The sequence below is a fragment of the Phaethon aethereus genome, assembly GCF_964289735.1.
Source record: "Phaethon aethereus genome assembly, chromosome: 2".
NCBI lineage: Eukaryota > Metazoa > Chordata > Aves > Phaethontiformes > Phaethontidae > Phaethon > Phaethon aethereus.
In genome coordinates this window covers 153,766,427-153,780,316 of record NC_138582.1, presented here as the reverse complement: position 1 = coordinate 153,780,316, position 13,890 = coordinate 153,766,427, and the positions used below count along the sequence as shown (strand labels likewise).

The 13,890-nt window shown below is 36.2% G+C and overlaps 1 protein-coding gene across 1 annotated transcript in view; it reads left to right on the top strand.

The window, feature by feature from the left end:
• Positions 1 to 1,068: 1,068 nt before the first annotated feature.
• The window catches only part of ODAD2 (outer dynein arm docking complex subunit 2), a gene marked incomplete at both ends in the record, with an annotated part of 90,269 nt that continues 77,447 nt past the window's right edge, over positions 1,069 to 13,890 (top strand). Inside the window, 9 exons of the mRNA XM_082015154.1 lie at positions 1,069 to 1,292; positions 2,417 to 2,574; positions 3,959 to 4,154; positions 4,717 to 4,823; positions 5,263 to 5,399; positions 6,409 to 6,525; positions 9,373 to 9,584; positions 11,261 to 11,386; positions 11,603 to 11,747. Coding sequence (XP_081871280.1) covers positions 1,069 to 1,292; positions 2,417 to 2,574; positions 3,959 to 4,154; positions 4,717 to 4,823; positions 5,263 to 5,399; positions 6,409 to 6,525; positions 9,373 to 9,584; positions 11,261 to 11,386; positions 11,603 to 11,747 — 1,422 coding nt within the window. The remainder of the gene's footprint in view (positions 1,293 to 2,416; positions 2,575 to 3,958; positions 4,155 to 4,716; positions 4,824 to 5,262; positions 5,400 to 6,408; positions 6,526 to 9,372; positions 9,585 to 11,260; positions 11,387 to 11,602; positions 11,748 to 13,890) is intronic.

The window sequence follows — 13,890 nt, the reverse complement described above, 5'->3', positions numbered from 1 at the left end:
ACCACCCTGCACACAAGCCTCCTCCATAGCACCAACGACCACATGCCTGACCCGTCTGTTGGCTCCCAGCCTCCTTTTCCACGTCAGAAGTATGGGTTTGCCACAGCGCGAGCCTTATTAAGGTGCCCCTACCTCAGCACCACCGGATTTTGAGGGACGTCGTGATTGCAGCAGCAACCACTCGTCGCACTCATCCTCCTGCTCTCCGGGATGCAACACCTTCGGCCTTCCCCTCAGGGCATCGCCCCACAGCCGGGCGCCGCCTGTGTTTACCCGCTTCTCCCGGTAACGGCTGCCGCCGTGGCCCGTCCCCATAGCAACGCCGCCGGCCTCGGCGACCGAGCGGCGATGGCGGGGGCCGGCGCGGCTCACCCGAGGCAAGGTACGGGGACGAGCGGTGAGGGCCGTCCATCTGCCCGGCTCCTTGCGGCCCGGGGGGCTCCACACTGCCGCCGGGCTCCAGGATCCCCCCCACCGCCTGCAGCAGCCCTTGCCGCAGCGGCGTGCGGGTGAGCCGGCGCCCTACCGGGCGCCCCGGCCTCTCCGCCGGGGCGAGGCCTCCCTGCACCCGTCTCACTTCGGTGGCTCTCGGCCCCTCCAGGCTTCACGGGCGGGTCTGACACTCCCTTTTTCCTCCATCTAAAGAAAATGTGTGGGGGTGTCATTGTTGGGGGGTGTATGTGCCTGTCCCCTGCACATAGGGTTTTTAACAGTGGCATCAACTTTACAAGGAGAACCTGAGAGCCGTTTGTTACAGCCGTAACAGAGACCTAATGCTGTCAGCTCCCTGAGTTTCTAATAGCACCAGGAATTAATTAATCAAGATGAAAAAACCAGTGTATTCACCAGGTTTCCGTATTTTAAAAAAAAATATTTGTGAGTTCTCCAATACCGCCTTGCCTACTTCAGGGATTTAAATGAGTTAAAAGAATCTAATTATTCCTAGATATGTTTATTTCAAATTACAGCACCCACAGCATATTGCATTTATAATTTGAGGGCTCAGTTTGGTCTTTCTCTGACTGTGTTTCTTTGCTAAGGTGCACATCTTCGATACTAGTCGAGACCATGGGATCGGCATTGGCAAGAGCAGCTCAGTGGACTGCTGCTGGTTCTGGAACTGGCACACTCGAAATCACCCCTTTGAACGAATCTCTTTTAAATCAGATTATTAAATTTGTGGAGGACTTCAGCACTAGACATCCTCAGGAAGCGGCATTTGTCTTCAGAGTGCCCCTTGAGTGGAAAACGCAGTTGAGCTGCTCAGAATTTGGAGGGGGTTATGAGATTAAGTAAGTCTGAATTGCAGTGTGTTTTGAAATGTTAAAGGTGAGCTACAAAGCAGACCTGTGTTAATTTAGCATGAAGAAAGCCTTAGTGTATTTGGGAGGATGAAATGGGTGGGTGTTCTACTGGTATATATTGAAAACTTTGATTTAAAATTTGTAGGGTTTTTGGACAGTTTGAGATTCTTCTATCTCGGTGGTGATACAGACCTGTTTAGTTAGTGATTTATACGACTTGCACTGTCTATTCCTAAGATTTTTTTACAAGATGCATCTAACAGTGATTAACTGTGTGATTTCTGTTAGTGTTAGGAATGAGTCCTGTGCGATGTGTTGACCCTGACTGGATGCCAGGTGCCCACCAAGCTGCTGTATCACATCCCCCCCCTCAACTGGACAGGGGGAGAAAAAGACAACAAAAGGCTCATGGGTTGAGATAAGGACAAGGAGATCATTCACCTATTGCCATCATGGGCAAAGCAGGCTCGACTCATGGAAATCGAGTTAATTTATTTCCAATCAAAAGTCAGAGTAGCATATGAGAAATAAAACCAAATCTTAAACCATCTTCCCCCCACCCCTCCCTTCTTCCCAAGCTCAACTTCATTCATGATTTTCTCTACCTCCTCCCCATCAAGGGGCACAGGGGGACAGGGAATGGGGGTTGTGGTCAGTTCATTATGCATTGTCTCTGTTGCTTGTTCCTCGTCACTCTTCCCCTGCTCCAGCATGCGGTCAAACCCACAGGAGACAGTTCTCCACAAACTTCTTCAATATGAGACCTTCCCACAGGCTGCAGCTCTTCACAAACTGCCCCAGGGTTGATCCTTTCCATGGGGTGCAGTCCTTCAGGAACAGACTGCTCCAGCATGTTCCCCTGCAGGGGCACAAGTCCTGCCAGGAGCTTACTCCAGCATGGGCTTCCTGCAGGGTGACAGTCTCCTTCAGGCACATCCACCTGCTGCTTTGCAGTGAATAAATTACTATACCTTGGAAATTTTCTGAAATACAGTTTAAAGAAATTGTACATGCTTTATCATGTGAAGCTTGAATAACATTCAAGATTATTCTTTAAAATTTGCTGTTTAATAAAGTTCTTATTTTAAAAAGATATAATTTAATTTTTCTAGTGGAGCAACCGTTCAGTCTGAAGCCAAAGGTGAAGATGGCCAACCATTGCTTCTTCTCACGGCATCAACTTTCAGTGTTCGCAGTTTTGACCAGCTGTCCCGTTTGCTACAAATTGCTATGGATAAAAAGTTAAAGGAAGCACAGGCATGCCTTGAAGGTTTCCTTTCTTCTTTTTTTTCATCTTTCCTCTCTCTTACAAAGTATGTCCTCTCCTTCAGTTTGTGTTTATGAAATGTGAAGAAAGAAAAGGCATGCCTTCATTTTAAGTATATGAGAAGGTGTTGATTTGTGAAGGTGGCTAGAGGTGCTGATCCAGAACTTAATGACGTTTCTATTTCTTCTTTTTTTTTCACAGAAATCAATAACAGAGAAATCTGGAATAAAATTAGTATAAAACTGTTGAAGCTTATATACAAATTCATGTGTACTGAGTAATACCCCAGCTATTGCAACAGACAGTAGGTTTAAATTTCTGAAAAAGAATGTCTTATTGGAAGCTAAGAGCAGTTTTTCCTATGCTTGTAGCTTAATCCTCTTTTAAAATGTTACCTCCTTAAAAAGTAGCCAAAGAAAAACTTATGTGCTTAAGACATTTTTACCCACACAAGGTTTACAGTGAGCACTTTCAGGTCCTTCTCACAATGGCTTTTAAAATATAGGTATGAGTACTTTTATTCTGTCATATTCAAATCCTAGATTTTCAAATTGACAAGCCCCTTGATATGCTAAACTGGATATCCTCCTCTCACTGGAGGTAGAAGAGATCAGTAATATTCTTTGGTAATAGTAGTAGAAATTGCCTCTGCAATACTAAAATATAATTGCTCATACTTGAGCATTTATATCCAGCATACTGGATCTGCTCAAACTTCAGATCCATCTAATTCAGGTTCCTGTCACTGACAGTGATCAGCCATAAATAATAGGAAAGAATAATACGGACAAGGTGTCATGCAGAGGTGTTCACAGATGCATGGGACTTCATTTGCTTCAACAAAGCAAAGTGTTTTTGTAAAACCCATTGACATGCAGTTATGTCGCTGTTTACCAAAAAGAACAGGTGGCATAGCTGAGGAAGTAATGGGGCCATTGGGAATGCTGATATAAAACTTTAAAGATGTTCCTTAACACTAAATTCTGTTTCCAAAATCATCAGTTTTCAGTGAGTTAAATCCATTGATTTCCTGTGTTGGTGATCAGCCAGGCATACTTTCTGGAAACGAGGCTGTTGATAAAGGGAAGTATTTAAATATTCACCTCTTGGTTGAATGAATCCTAAGCTTTGTGTGAAAAGCAATTTTGTTTGTTATGAAAATTTTGTTTTGTTCTTAATGTTTTCATGTTTTTAAAAGTGCATTTCAAATTACAAGAGCGATATGAAAAAATATATCATACAGTAATATTTGATGAATAACTATGCACATTATTAAAGTCCTTATTGTAAATTAATAGCATTAAAATTATTCAGCGGTTAAGTGTTTGTCTTGCCTAATCATTTTTAACACAGTATCACATTATATGATTCTGTTTCATGTTTACAGCTAACAGAGATCCTATAGTGAAAATTCTTGGCCCTGAATATGGGACTGTTGAAGGAGAAGATATGTCCATGTTGCATTTACTTGACAAAGTGAAAAAAGATGATGACCCTGAAACAGAGATGAAAATGAAAATCAATCTTCTTCTTCATCAGCTGGATTTGCAACTGCTTAATAGTTCTTTGAAACACATTTCACAGTAAGTGCATTTCAAATGGAAGCTAAGCATGTCAGCCAGTGCATTTTTTTGTTTTATTGTTAGATTGGTTTTAACCCACAACAAGTTCTTTTGGTGTGACATAAAGAAATTTATTGAAATAATTTTCACTGTTCACTAAGTTATTGAAAAAACATTTTTTTTCTGAAGATTTTGCTGTAGGTGTGGGTATGCAAGTGTGTGCCCATGAGTGTGGGGTTTTTTATTGCATGTGTTTTGCGTTATGGTAGCAAATTGAAGTCATTTGTACAAACAACAAAGTTACAGTTAAATATTTTCAAATAAATGTTTATTTCTTCATGGAAACATATTAAGTATTACATTGAGTCTGTTTCATAGTTACAAGGGTTCCATATTAGCTATGAAACTAAAATTTCACTAACCTAACAGATAAAATTAAGTAAAACAAAAGATGACCCATTTCCAGATTTTTGTTGCTACTTTTATGACTCAATGTAAAAACACTCATGTAATACTCTCTTTCAATTTCTCTGAGTACATCCTTTTGATGAATACATTTTAGACCATTTTCTGTTAATTGCAGAGACATAAGACTAAATCCAGCTGCTATAAATAACGAAGTAAATCTTCTCAAGAATTTCTCTGGGAAAGGAGAAGATACAGTACTGGAATCACTGGAATATACATCAGGTCCAGAACTGATCATATCTTATGTTCATATACACCCTTATTAAAGTACTTGACTTCTGCCTGAAATTTGCTAAATTAATTTCAGTAATGAATTTAAAGTGGTTTTTTCTACTTTAAAGTTATAAAGTAAAATAAAACATATTTTCACGTATGGAATGCTGTTCTTCAGTCTTTAGTTATAGAAATAATCTCCAATCATATGAATTTCTTCAGTGGAAGTAGAGGGAGTAAACAGAGTCCCTGATCCTGAAAAGTACTAAGCACAGTTGCAGTTCTTAGTTGGATTGGGCCATGGGTCACAGAGCTTTGCATGATTAATTCCTAACCGAGTATGAATTCTTAAGAGTAAGGTATTGTTTGGGGAATTTTATTTGTATATATGTTATATTAATCATGAAGCTTAAAACTGGATGAAAACACTGATGCTAATTGGTTACAGATTACACATTCTCTAATGGCTGCCGAGCTCCTCCCTGGAGACAAGTACATGGAGAAATTTGTTATTTAGTCATCAAACCACATGACACTGATCCTTTGTATGTCACTTGCAGCACAGCAGGAGTGTTTTTAAATGGAGTAAGTAATAATAAAGGATTCCATGGAGTAATGAATATTTTTATGTGCTAAAATAAAAAATTCATCAGGTTTAGGGTAGTGGTGTTGAGGCTGTAAGACCTGCAGAGTTAGTTTATTGATACAGAAGGAGAAGACACAGTAATGAATGTATGCTAGTTTTCCCATATGTTTTGAGTGCTTTTTCTGTGAGTTTTATACTAGGAGCATGTTTTGCACTTTTTGCTAGCAGTGTTTGTTTAGTCTTCAAATGTGCAATAACAGTCCTTCACCCTATTCCTATTTAAAGGTGCTCTCTAGTGCCTCATTGCTCTGGATCTGAGGTGTAATATTATTGTGTGGCTAATATAGCTTGCTTTTGTCTTTTTATAAATGATAAGCAGTTCTTTCTCCTTTCAGTGGAAGCTTTTTAGAAATTATTTATCTCTTTCTTCCACTTTTCATTTTGGTTACCTCTTTCCTTACAGATAGTTTTTATTTAGGCATAATAGTCCCTTACGTGTGTTAAGCAGTGACCAGAGCCCTTACATTCATTTTGAAGAGAAACTGATGCCTGTCAGGCATAACTCCACAAATTGATTTCCTAGGAGTTAATAAATCCAAGGAAATTTTGACTTAGCATATTTTTAATGGATGAAGCTCATAAAGCTTAGGCTAGTCAGGTCACATTATCTTCTGATTCTTTTAGACACTGACCATACTGCACTGGAAGCTTATATTTACTTGATTGTTTGCCGTAAGCCATAAATTCTTTTTAGTGGAACTACACACAGTACAATTAACTGATAGTAATTACTTGCAGAATTCTATGTAAGATCTTGGTTATCTGTTGGGATCCATGGATCTTTACAAAGCATTACTGAAGTCTGATGGACTTTGCTGAGCGTGAGACTTCTGTACCTAATTCATTACAGTATGACCTCTGTGCTTTTTAGCACTATTTTATGACGCAGATTAAATTACCTGTGTGAGGCAATACTATTAATAGTTTTAAATTTATTCTTTTTTTAAGGGTCAGCTAAAGGGTAAAGATGACATTGACTACGAAAGAAAAAGTGATGTATGTAAAGATATTGTCACATTTTTACGGGAGAGATCACCTAGATTTGTAGAAAATATGCCTAAACAGGTATGTGTTTACTGATACTCATATACTGATATATTTACTGATTTATATTCTACTTTGTACAGACATACATTGTACATTGGTAAGAATTCCTTTATAAACCTGGTTGAATGTTTATGTTCTTTATCAAAGATAAATCTGTGACTAAATGAAGAATTTTAAACACTCTCAAATGCATTTATTGTTTTTCTTTGGATTTATTTCAGTTTCTACTAAGTATGTTCCTTTCGTAAATAGCAAATAATAGACTACTTCACGTATTCTTCTGTCATACCTTATTATGAGGTTTGATCCAACATGTGAGGTCAGCTTCTAATTTTCCATAAAAAGTTTTGCTTCTCTTGTGGTGTTATTCTTTATGGAGCACTGGAAATGTTAAAGCAGGAAAATATGATATCCTTATGGAAAAGGGCAACTTTTTATGACTATTTTTCTGAGATCAAAACCACTTAAATTTTTATCTTCATTCTTTGTAACCCAAATATAAATAATAGCCCAATTTTTAAATGAGAACTGCCTGATATGAATATCAGAGCTGAGAGTTAAGCATCCAATTTACACACTATGTGTTGCTTCATCCACTGTAAAATGCGAGTGTTTGGGCTTTTATTTAGAGCTCTATACTAGCTAGAATCACACAGTGCCACTACAGTTTTAGTTGTTTCATCATTCCTGATAAAAATTTTTTTTTTCAGGTTTCTAGCATGGTTATAACAGATTAATAACTTGGTGGTAAAATTCATTACAGGCTAAAACCTGTTAAAAGTTTTATTGTGGTTATTTATGTGTGATTTTAATTGTTGCAAGAACGAAGTCATTGACAGGGATATTTTCATATCCTTTAGTTCTGATTTTCTGAGATGTAGTAGATGTAACTTTTTTGAGATACAGATATTTGACAGTTCTGAAAGAACAGAGCATTTCAAATTGTACACATAGATACAGTAGCTTATATTAACAGCAGTGGAATTAAATTTGGAAGTTGTTCTGTTTGAAAGTGCAGTAGGTTCCAAAATGTGCTTTATTTATCCCATAGGCAAGTATTTTTTTAATGTTATATCTACTTACTGGATTACGTTTCATAAATGTGACACTATTGTCACATTTGTTTTTAGACATACTTACTGGTTTTATGTATTTTCAAAGTGATTTGGCTTCATTTGATGTCCACAAAAGGTGAAATATGGTAATATTTTAATATTTTTGTACAATTCTAATCCTAAATGTTAATATAGATTAATGTTAATATCAATAATTGAGATAATATACCTTTCTTTACTGTTTTTTCCTCTTATAAAGATACTGTGGCTATTCAAGAAATGTGTATACTTATTAAATAAGAATAAATAAATAGAATTTGTCCTATTTTCTTCCAATTGTCATATAAGTCACTTAGTATTCCCTGACTGTGTAAATAAGTTTATGCTGAAGAGTATAAATTATACCATTTTAATGGTTTAGGAATGTCATGTCATATTGCCTTGTTGAAGAGCTGGTTTAGTACATTCTGCATTCTAAAACTAGAATTTAAACAAGTTAATGGTGTAGAGCTGCAGAACATTTGTATTTGAGGGAAAATCTTCTCTACTCTAGAACTCTGAAAAGCAGAGAAAAGTTGTGTTTCCAAGGTTGCCTACATGAAATAACTTATGACTGGAAATAGTTTTGATTTATTTTCTGAGGAGAGGAGAGCTTCAAAAAGCTTATTACGTACACATATATTGCAAACCCAATTAACTTTTCTAATATCTTCTTGGCCTTGTTTAAGCTACCATATAGAATTGCTGTGTTGGCATATAGAGCTGTAGGAAACACTTTTTAACATGTGCTTAGCTGGTCAAGCTAGAGTATCAATTCCTCTGTGATTTGTCTAGTTTATCATGTGTTAAATTGTCTTTGTTTAGCGTACATTTTCAGAACGAGAGAATTAGCATGAGTTAGTTTATGATTATGCAGTTGGGTCAGCAACCCTGGATCAGCCAATTCATGTCAGGGACTAGTGGAAAACAGACTGTATTGTGGCAGTCTCCTTAAAACTGCCTTGAATCAGATACATAAAGGAATGTTTTCACCTATCTGGTAGTGACAGCTGCAATAATAATAATAAGTAGTGATCGTATGCTGTCTTTCCTGTAAAAATTGAATATGTTCCAATAAAGAATAAGAGTTGACAAGAGTCCTTTCTGTTCTGGATATTTTTGATCAGCCATGGTACTAGACACAGACAGCTGAAGGATTGGTAGGTGCCACTCATCTCCATTCATGTATGTGACTTGCTCAACAGTGTTTTGTCCTGAGAGAAAGATGAAAAAACTGAAATGGAATGTGTTTATATTAATTCTAAACTATATCAAATTAAATTACTCGGAATTATCACAGCCTATTTTCAGTTTTATGACTGTTATTTTTGTGGGAATTTTTTGTAAATCCTGTTTTAACAAGCAAATGGTTTTTATATAAATGATCCATTGAAAGCAGAATGACTGACTTTGCAATTCTAGATCTTAAAACTCATTTAGAATTAGATTGTATAAAAATGCTTGTGTCACAAATTATTTAACATATTAGAAACTGAACAACACCCAATATTCAAGTATGTTCAGGAAGTTCCAAATTTAGCTAGTTCATTTATTTCAAAAACTTTAATTCGCACATGGAAACAGCTACTTTTCAGATTAGTGTTTCATTCTTTGAAAGGCAATCTGATTTTATCCTTATAATCTAATTCTACATTTAATACATACAATTTTTAAGCACAGCATCCTGGAATTGTGCTTATAACTTATTGTTTTAATATGCATTATTCATATAGCAATATGACTGACAAACCAAGTCTCCTTCTTTTATTAGGAATATAAGTTTTTTAAAGAACCAACATATGAGAAGAATTATCAACGTATGGAAGTAGTTGATGCTAAGGTCTCTGGCCAATCCCAGAACCTTTATGATTTTACAGAAAAGAATGTATATGAGAAAGTGAAAAGTTCTGCAGTAAGAAGGAGATCCATTGACAAGAAGAAATTAGAACCATCTATGAAGTGGAAGCTTTCTGCTTCCCACAGATAAGTAGTTATGTTTATAATTGAATTTTCCTATAGATCTCTCTAAACTGTGCTAATGATTGGATGGCATGTTATAGGTTTGCATTATTATCTTAAGTTAGGAGCAATAAACCAAAATTTTATACGTGCTAATTTCTAAGAAGACACTACAAACTAACAAAGAGATTTCTGTTTTCTTCTGTCATGCAACAACTTTGATGATGTTATGTCATTTCCACAGCAAGGCAGAGAAATATCTTGCAACCATCTGCAGTACTGTGATATTATCATGTTTTGGTGCAAAATGCCCTTTAAAGCAAGACAAAGTAGACAGTGTAGTCTAAACCACACTTTCTGAGGGAGGCAAAAGAGATCCAGGATGGAAAATCAGGGTGACTTTTACTTATACTACCAATTTTTAATTTCATGTTATATGAGCCACTTTTCTAGCTCTGCTTAGCAACAGTGTTCACTAATGAGACTATCTCAAAGTTTGGACACCCAAAAATAGGGTATACACATATTGAATATTGTTGGCTTTGTTTCCTGATTTTGTGTTAATGAAGAAGAATATCTGAAGGAAAGGCTTTGAAGGCCATGCTACAAAAAAAAAGTCGGTATCGTCTCAAGTCTGCCAATTTGACATGTTGCAAGAAACATTTTAAGAGATTTTGGATGTGACCTATAGTCATCAGTTAAAAAAATGTCGTTTTCCAGAGACAAGAGCTTATTTTTTTCCATAGCCATTGTTACAGTCTAGATGCAGTGAAATTGGGTAGTAATATCTTTTATTGTTGTGACTGTGATATTATGACCAGCCCAGGCCTGAAAGGACATTTTGTTTTCACAACATTGTAAATTAGGGACAAAAAAGCACCAGAGATTGTGCCCATGGAGACCTAGGAGTCTTCTTGGAATATGAGAAAAGCAAGATAGATTATATTCAGCATGATCAAAGCTATGGAACAGCTCAGTGTGCGGAAGAACTAGGCAGAGTAGAACTCTTCTGCCTGGAAAAAAGATAACTGCGGGACAATATGAAAAATACAAAAAATCATGACTGGAGATGGTAAATAAGGAACAGATAGTCACTGTCTGTTCTAATACAAGAATAAAGGACATAAAATGAAAATGTGCAAGACCAGTTCAGAACAAAGGGAGAAACTTCTTCATACAACACATAGCTAAGCTCTAAAATTTTTTGCCACGGGATGGTAGAGGCCATTTGTTTATGTGAGTTCAAAAAGCAACTAGACACATTCATGGAAGAAAAATCCATCCAAAACTCTTAGTGCAAGGATGATCAGGAGTTCCCTGAATTACAGTTTGCAGAAGAACATTCTGGAAAAAATAATTTCCATGTTCTTCTACTACATTTTTCTTCTACTGTTACGTAAATAGATGCTGTTGGTCATGGTTGGAGATGGTATCCTAGGATAAATGGACCTGTGGTCTGTCTGCATATACTTATTCTTTGTTCTTGTATCACAGGTCAGCATAATATATTTTTTCTAATAGTCCACTGTTGTATTAAAGCAAAATTAGTCACTTAAGAAACAGCATGCTTTCTGTTTAATTGAGTTTATTGTGTAGGCTCATAAGCTCATAGGTACTGACGTAATATGTGTCCAACTATAGCTTTTTGGTTCTATGTATGTATATAATAAGTTTTTTTAATTAAAAAACAAGTATTTTAGTGACAAGGCTGCAAAAAAGGATGCTGAAGAAGAAGAAGGGAGAAGTAGTACTGTGTCTCTGAAAATCAAAAAGAAAGCCAGTGGCATTTCTTCTGAATCTGTTAAAATACGACCAGCATCAAAATGGTATGGGTTACTTACTTTTCTTCTTTCCAATTTTTTTATTTTAATTTTCCATATCTACAGTAATTATCACCATACTTAGTATTTGACAACGTCAATTATATTTTTCTAATTCTGTTATTACGCAGTGTTGTCATACCTGTTTAAAATGTGCTTGTTTGTTTGTTCATATTAGTTTATAGCTGTTTAAAATGGATGATTCTGTTTGTTTATTTTTAGTAAAACATCAGGCAGGTTTGAAGATGTTAGTGAAAGTTCCTCAGAGGGTGAGGAAGATGAAGAACAGCCTGTATGTCATCAGGAAGGAAACACTGATTTGCCATCAGAATACTGGGGAATTCAGAAACTTGCAAAATATTTAAAGGTAAATAAGGATTGATAAATTTTATTTAAGAAAAAGCTGCTCTTTATATTCTACATCTGAGGACACCAGATCAGCTCTTCATCCTTTCTACCTTCCATATATTTTAGAATAACCTTGCTATGTAGTATGTTAAAATCCTGGAAGTGTGGACTTTCCTATCACACACCCTTTTCTCCGGCATTTTCTTTATCTGCTATTTTTGGCTTATATAGACCCTTAGATTAAACCATCTGTTCAGTGTTATTTAAAACTTAAGATGGTATAATTTCTTTATTAATTATTGGGATTCTGTTTTGCTTTTTGGGTGAAACTTTCCAAGTTATTTCTTTATGTGGATAGTAACTTTCAAGAGTTTTTATTAAAACTGAATTCTTGCCTAAAGTCTTTCATCAGCTATGATTAATGCATGAGTGAAGTAATTCTAACGTGGTCTTGTGTCTGGATAGATGCTGTTAGTGGACAAAAAAATATAGTAAACAGGCATCCTCTAAAACAACAAAAAAAGTTTTTTTACACAGACTTGTTGAAAATCTTTTGGAACCTATGAATATAGATGTTTAGAATTTGGTGTATGTCTGAAACATGTAAAAAACCCAACAACCCTCTACTATTCTGGAAAACTAATGATGTTTTTCCCTCAGGAGAAATTCCTTTACAAGTTTGTACTGGAACTTTTGTACTTTAAGTTACTAATAAAAGTGCTAGTTTATTTGGGTTTTTGAGTACAGCTACAGAGTATACACATCCGACTGATAAAATAATGGTGCTGGCATTTGGTACAGCAGAAATACTTGTGAGGAATAAACAAAGCTTTGGCTCCTTTCAGTCCTTTAACCATTGTAGAAGAGTATCTTCTTAGTATTTTGAAGAGTTTTCAGTGCACGCACACTGCTTGTTCTCCGTTCGTATATGTGGGACCCGTGCTAGTGGTTGTAGCCAAAGACACACAGAAAGCATGGATAATACAAGTCTCTCTACAATTCTCTTTGCCTTATATTTTCTAAGTTGGACCTCTATATTCTTGTCATTTTGGCTATGCTAAAATAACCTTTTGTAATCTGGTGTAACATTCAGCTTGTAACTTGCTCAGCTATCTGCTAATGCTAAACACACTATATATACATTTTGCATGATACAGTTGTTTCTATGTGCATGTAATTACAGTTCAAGGTGTTGTTTTCAAATCTTTCAACCTACTAATAACTTGCTTTTGTATGTCTTATGAACCACCTCTTTGTACTTTTCTGAGAGCTTAGAGAAATAACCATGATACTTTTTAGTAAAGACCCAAGGTCCTCCTGGAGAGGATAGTTTAAATTCATTACTCTTGACGAACTGCCATAAATCTTTTCATTGGCCCATCTATGGGCCACCCTCTTTACTGACAAGGCTCTTCTCTCTTGGTTACGTAATTCTCAATCTCTCTTTCCTTTTTAGATCCTTCATATAGTCATGTTTAGATTTTAGTATTGGACTTGATTGAATACTGAAACATATCTACACTTGCATGAAACCATTCTGAATGAAGAGTGAGCATGGCAAATAGGAAAACATGTTTTTCATGCTCCTCTGTTTCAGAAATGAGTATATTTTGTTCCAGCTGTCAACGAGCAAAATTTCTTAATGGCTTAGAAATAGAAAAAGAAAGGAGAGCGTTTGTGATAAAATTGCAAGTACCCGTTAAGCAGTGTTTATAATACATCATATGAAGAAGTTCTGTTATGAAAACTCAAATGTATGCTTGTTTGTGTATTCATGCACACCCTAGTCTTTGAATAGTTCTTTACATTAGATATAAATTAAATAAAGTACTTGAAGATGTACTTGAAATAGTTCTCTGTTGATTCTTAGCTACGTAAAGTAAGAAATCCCTAGCGTCAGATAAAGCTGAAAAGGGATGCCTCAGTGCCATACCACAGACAGTGGTTGAAATTTTTATTGATGGAGTGCTACTTTAGCTTGCACATGGAATTCATTTTAATTCAAGTATAAATACTGCACTTCTGGCCAGACTTAGGAGATTTTTTGGCATTATTGTTGTTCATGTAGGCAAATGTTCATGACACAGGCAACATAAGAGAAAATAAACTTATGACTGCAATAGTTAAGTATCTACAAGCTTATTTATATAGAAACACAAATT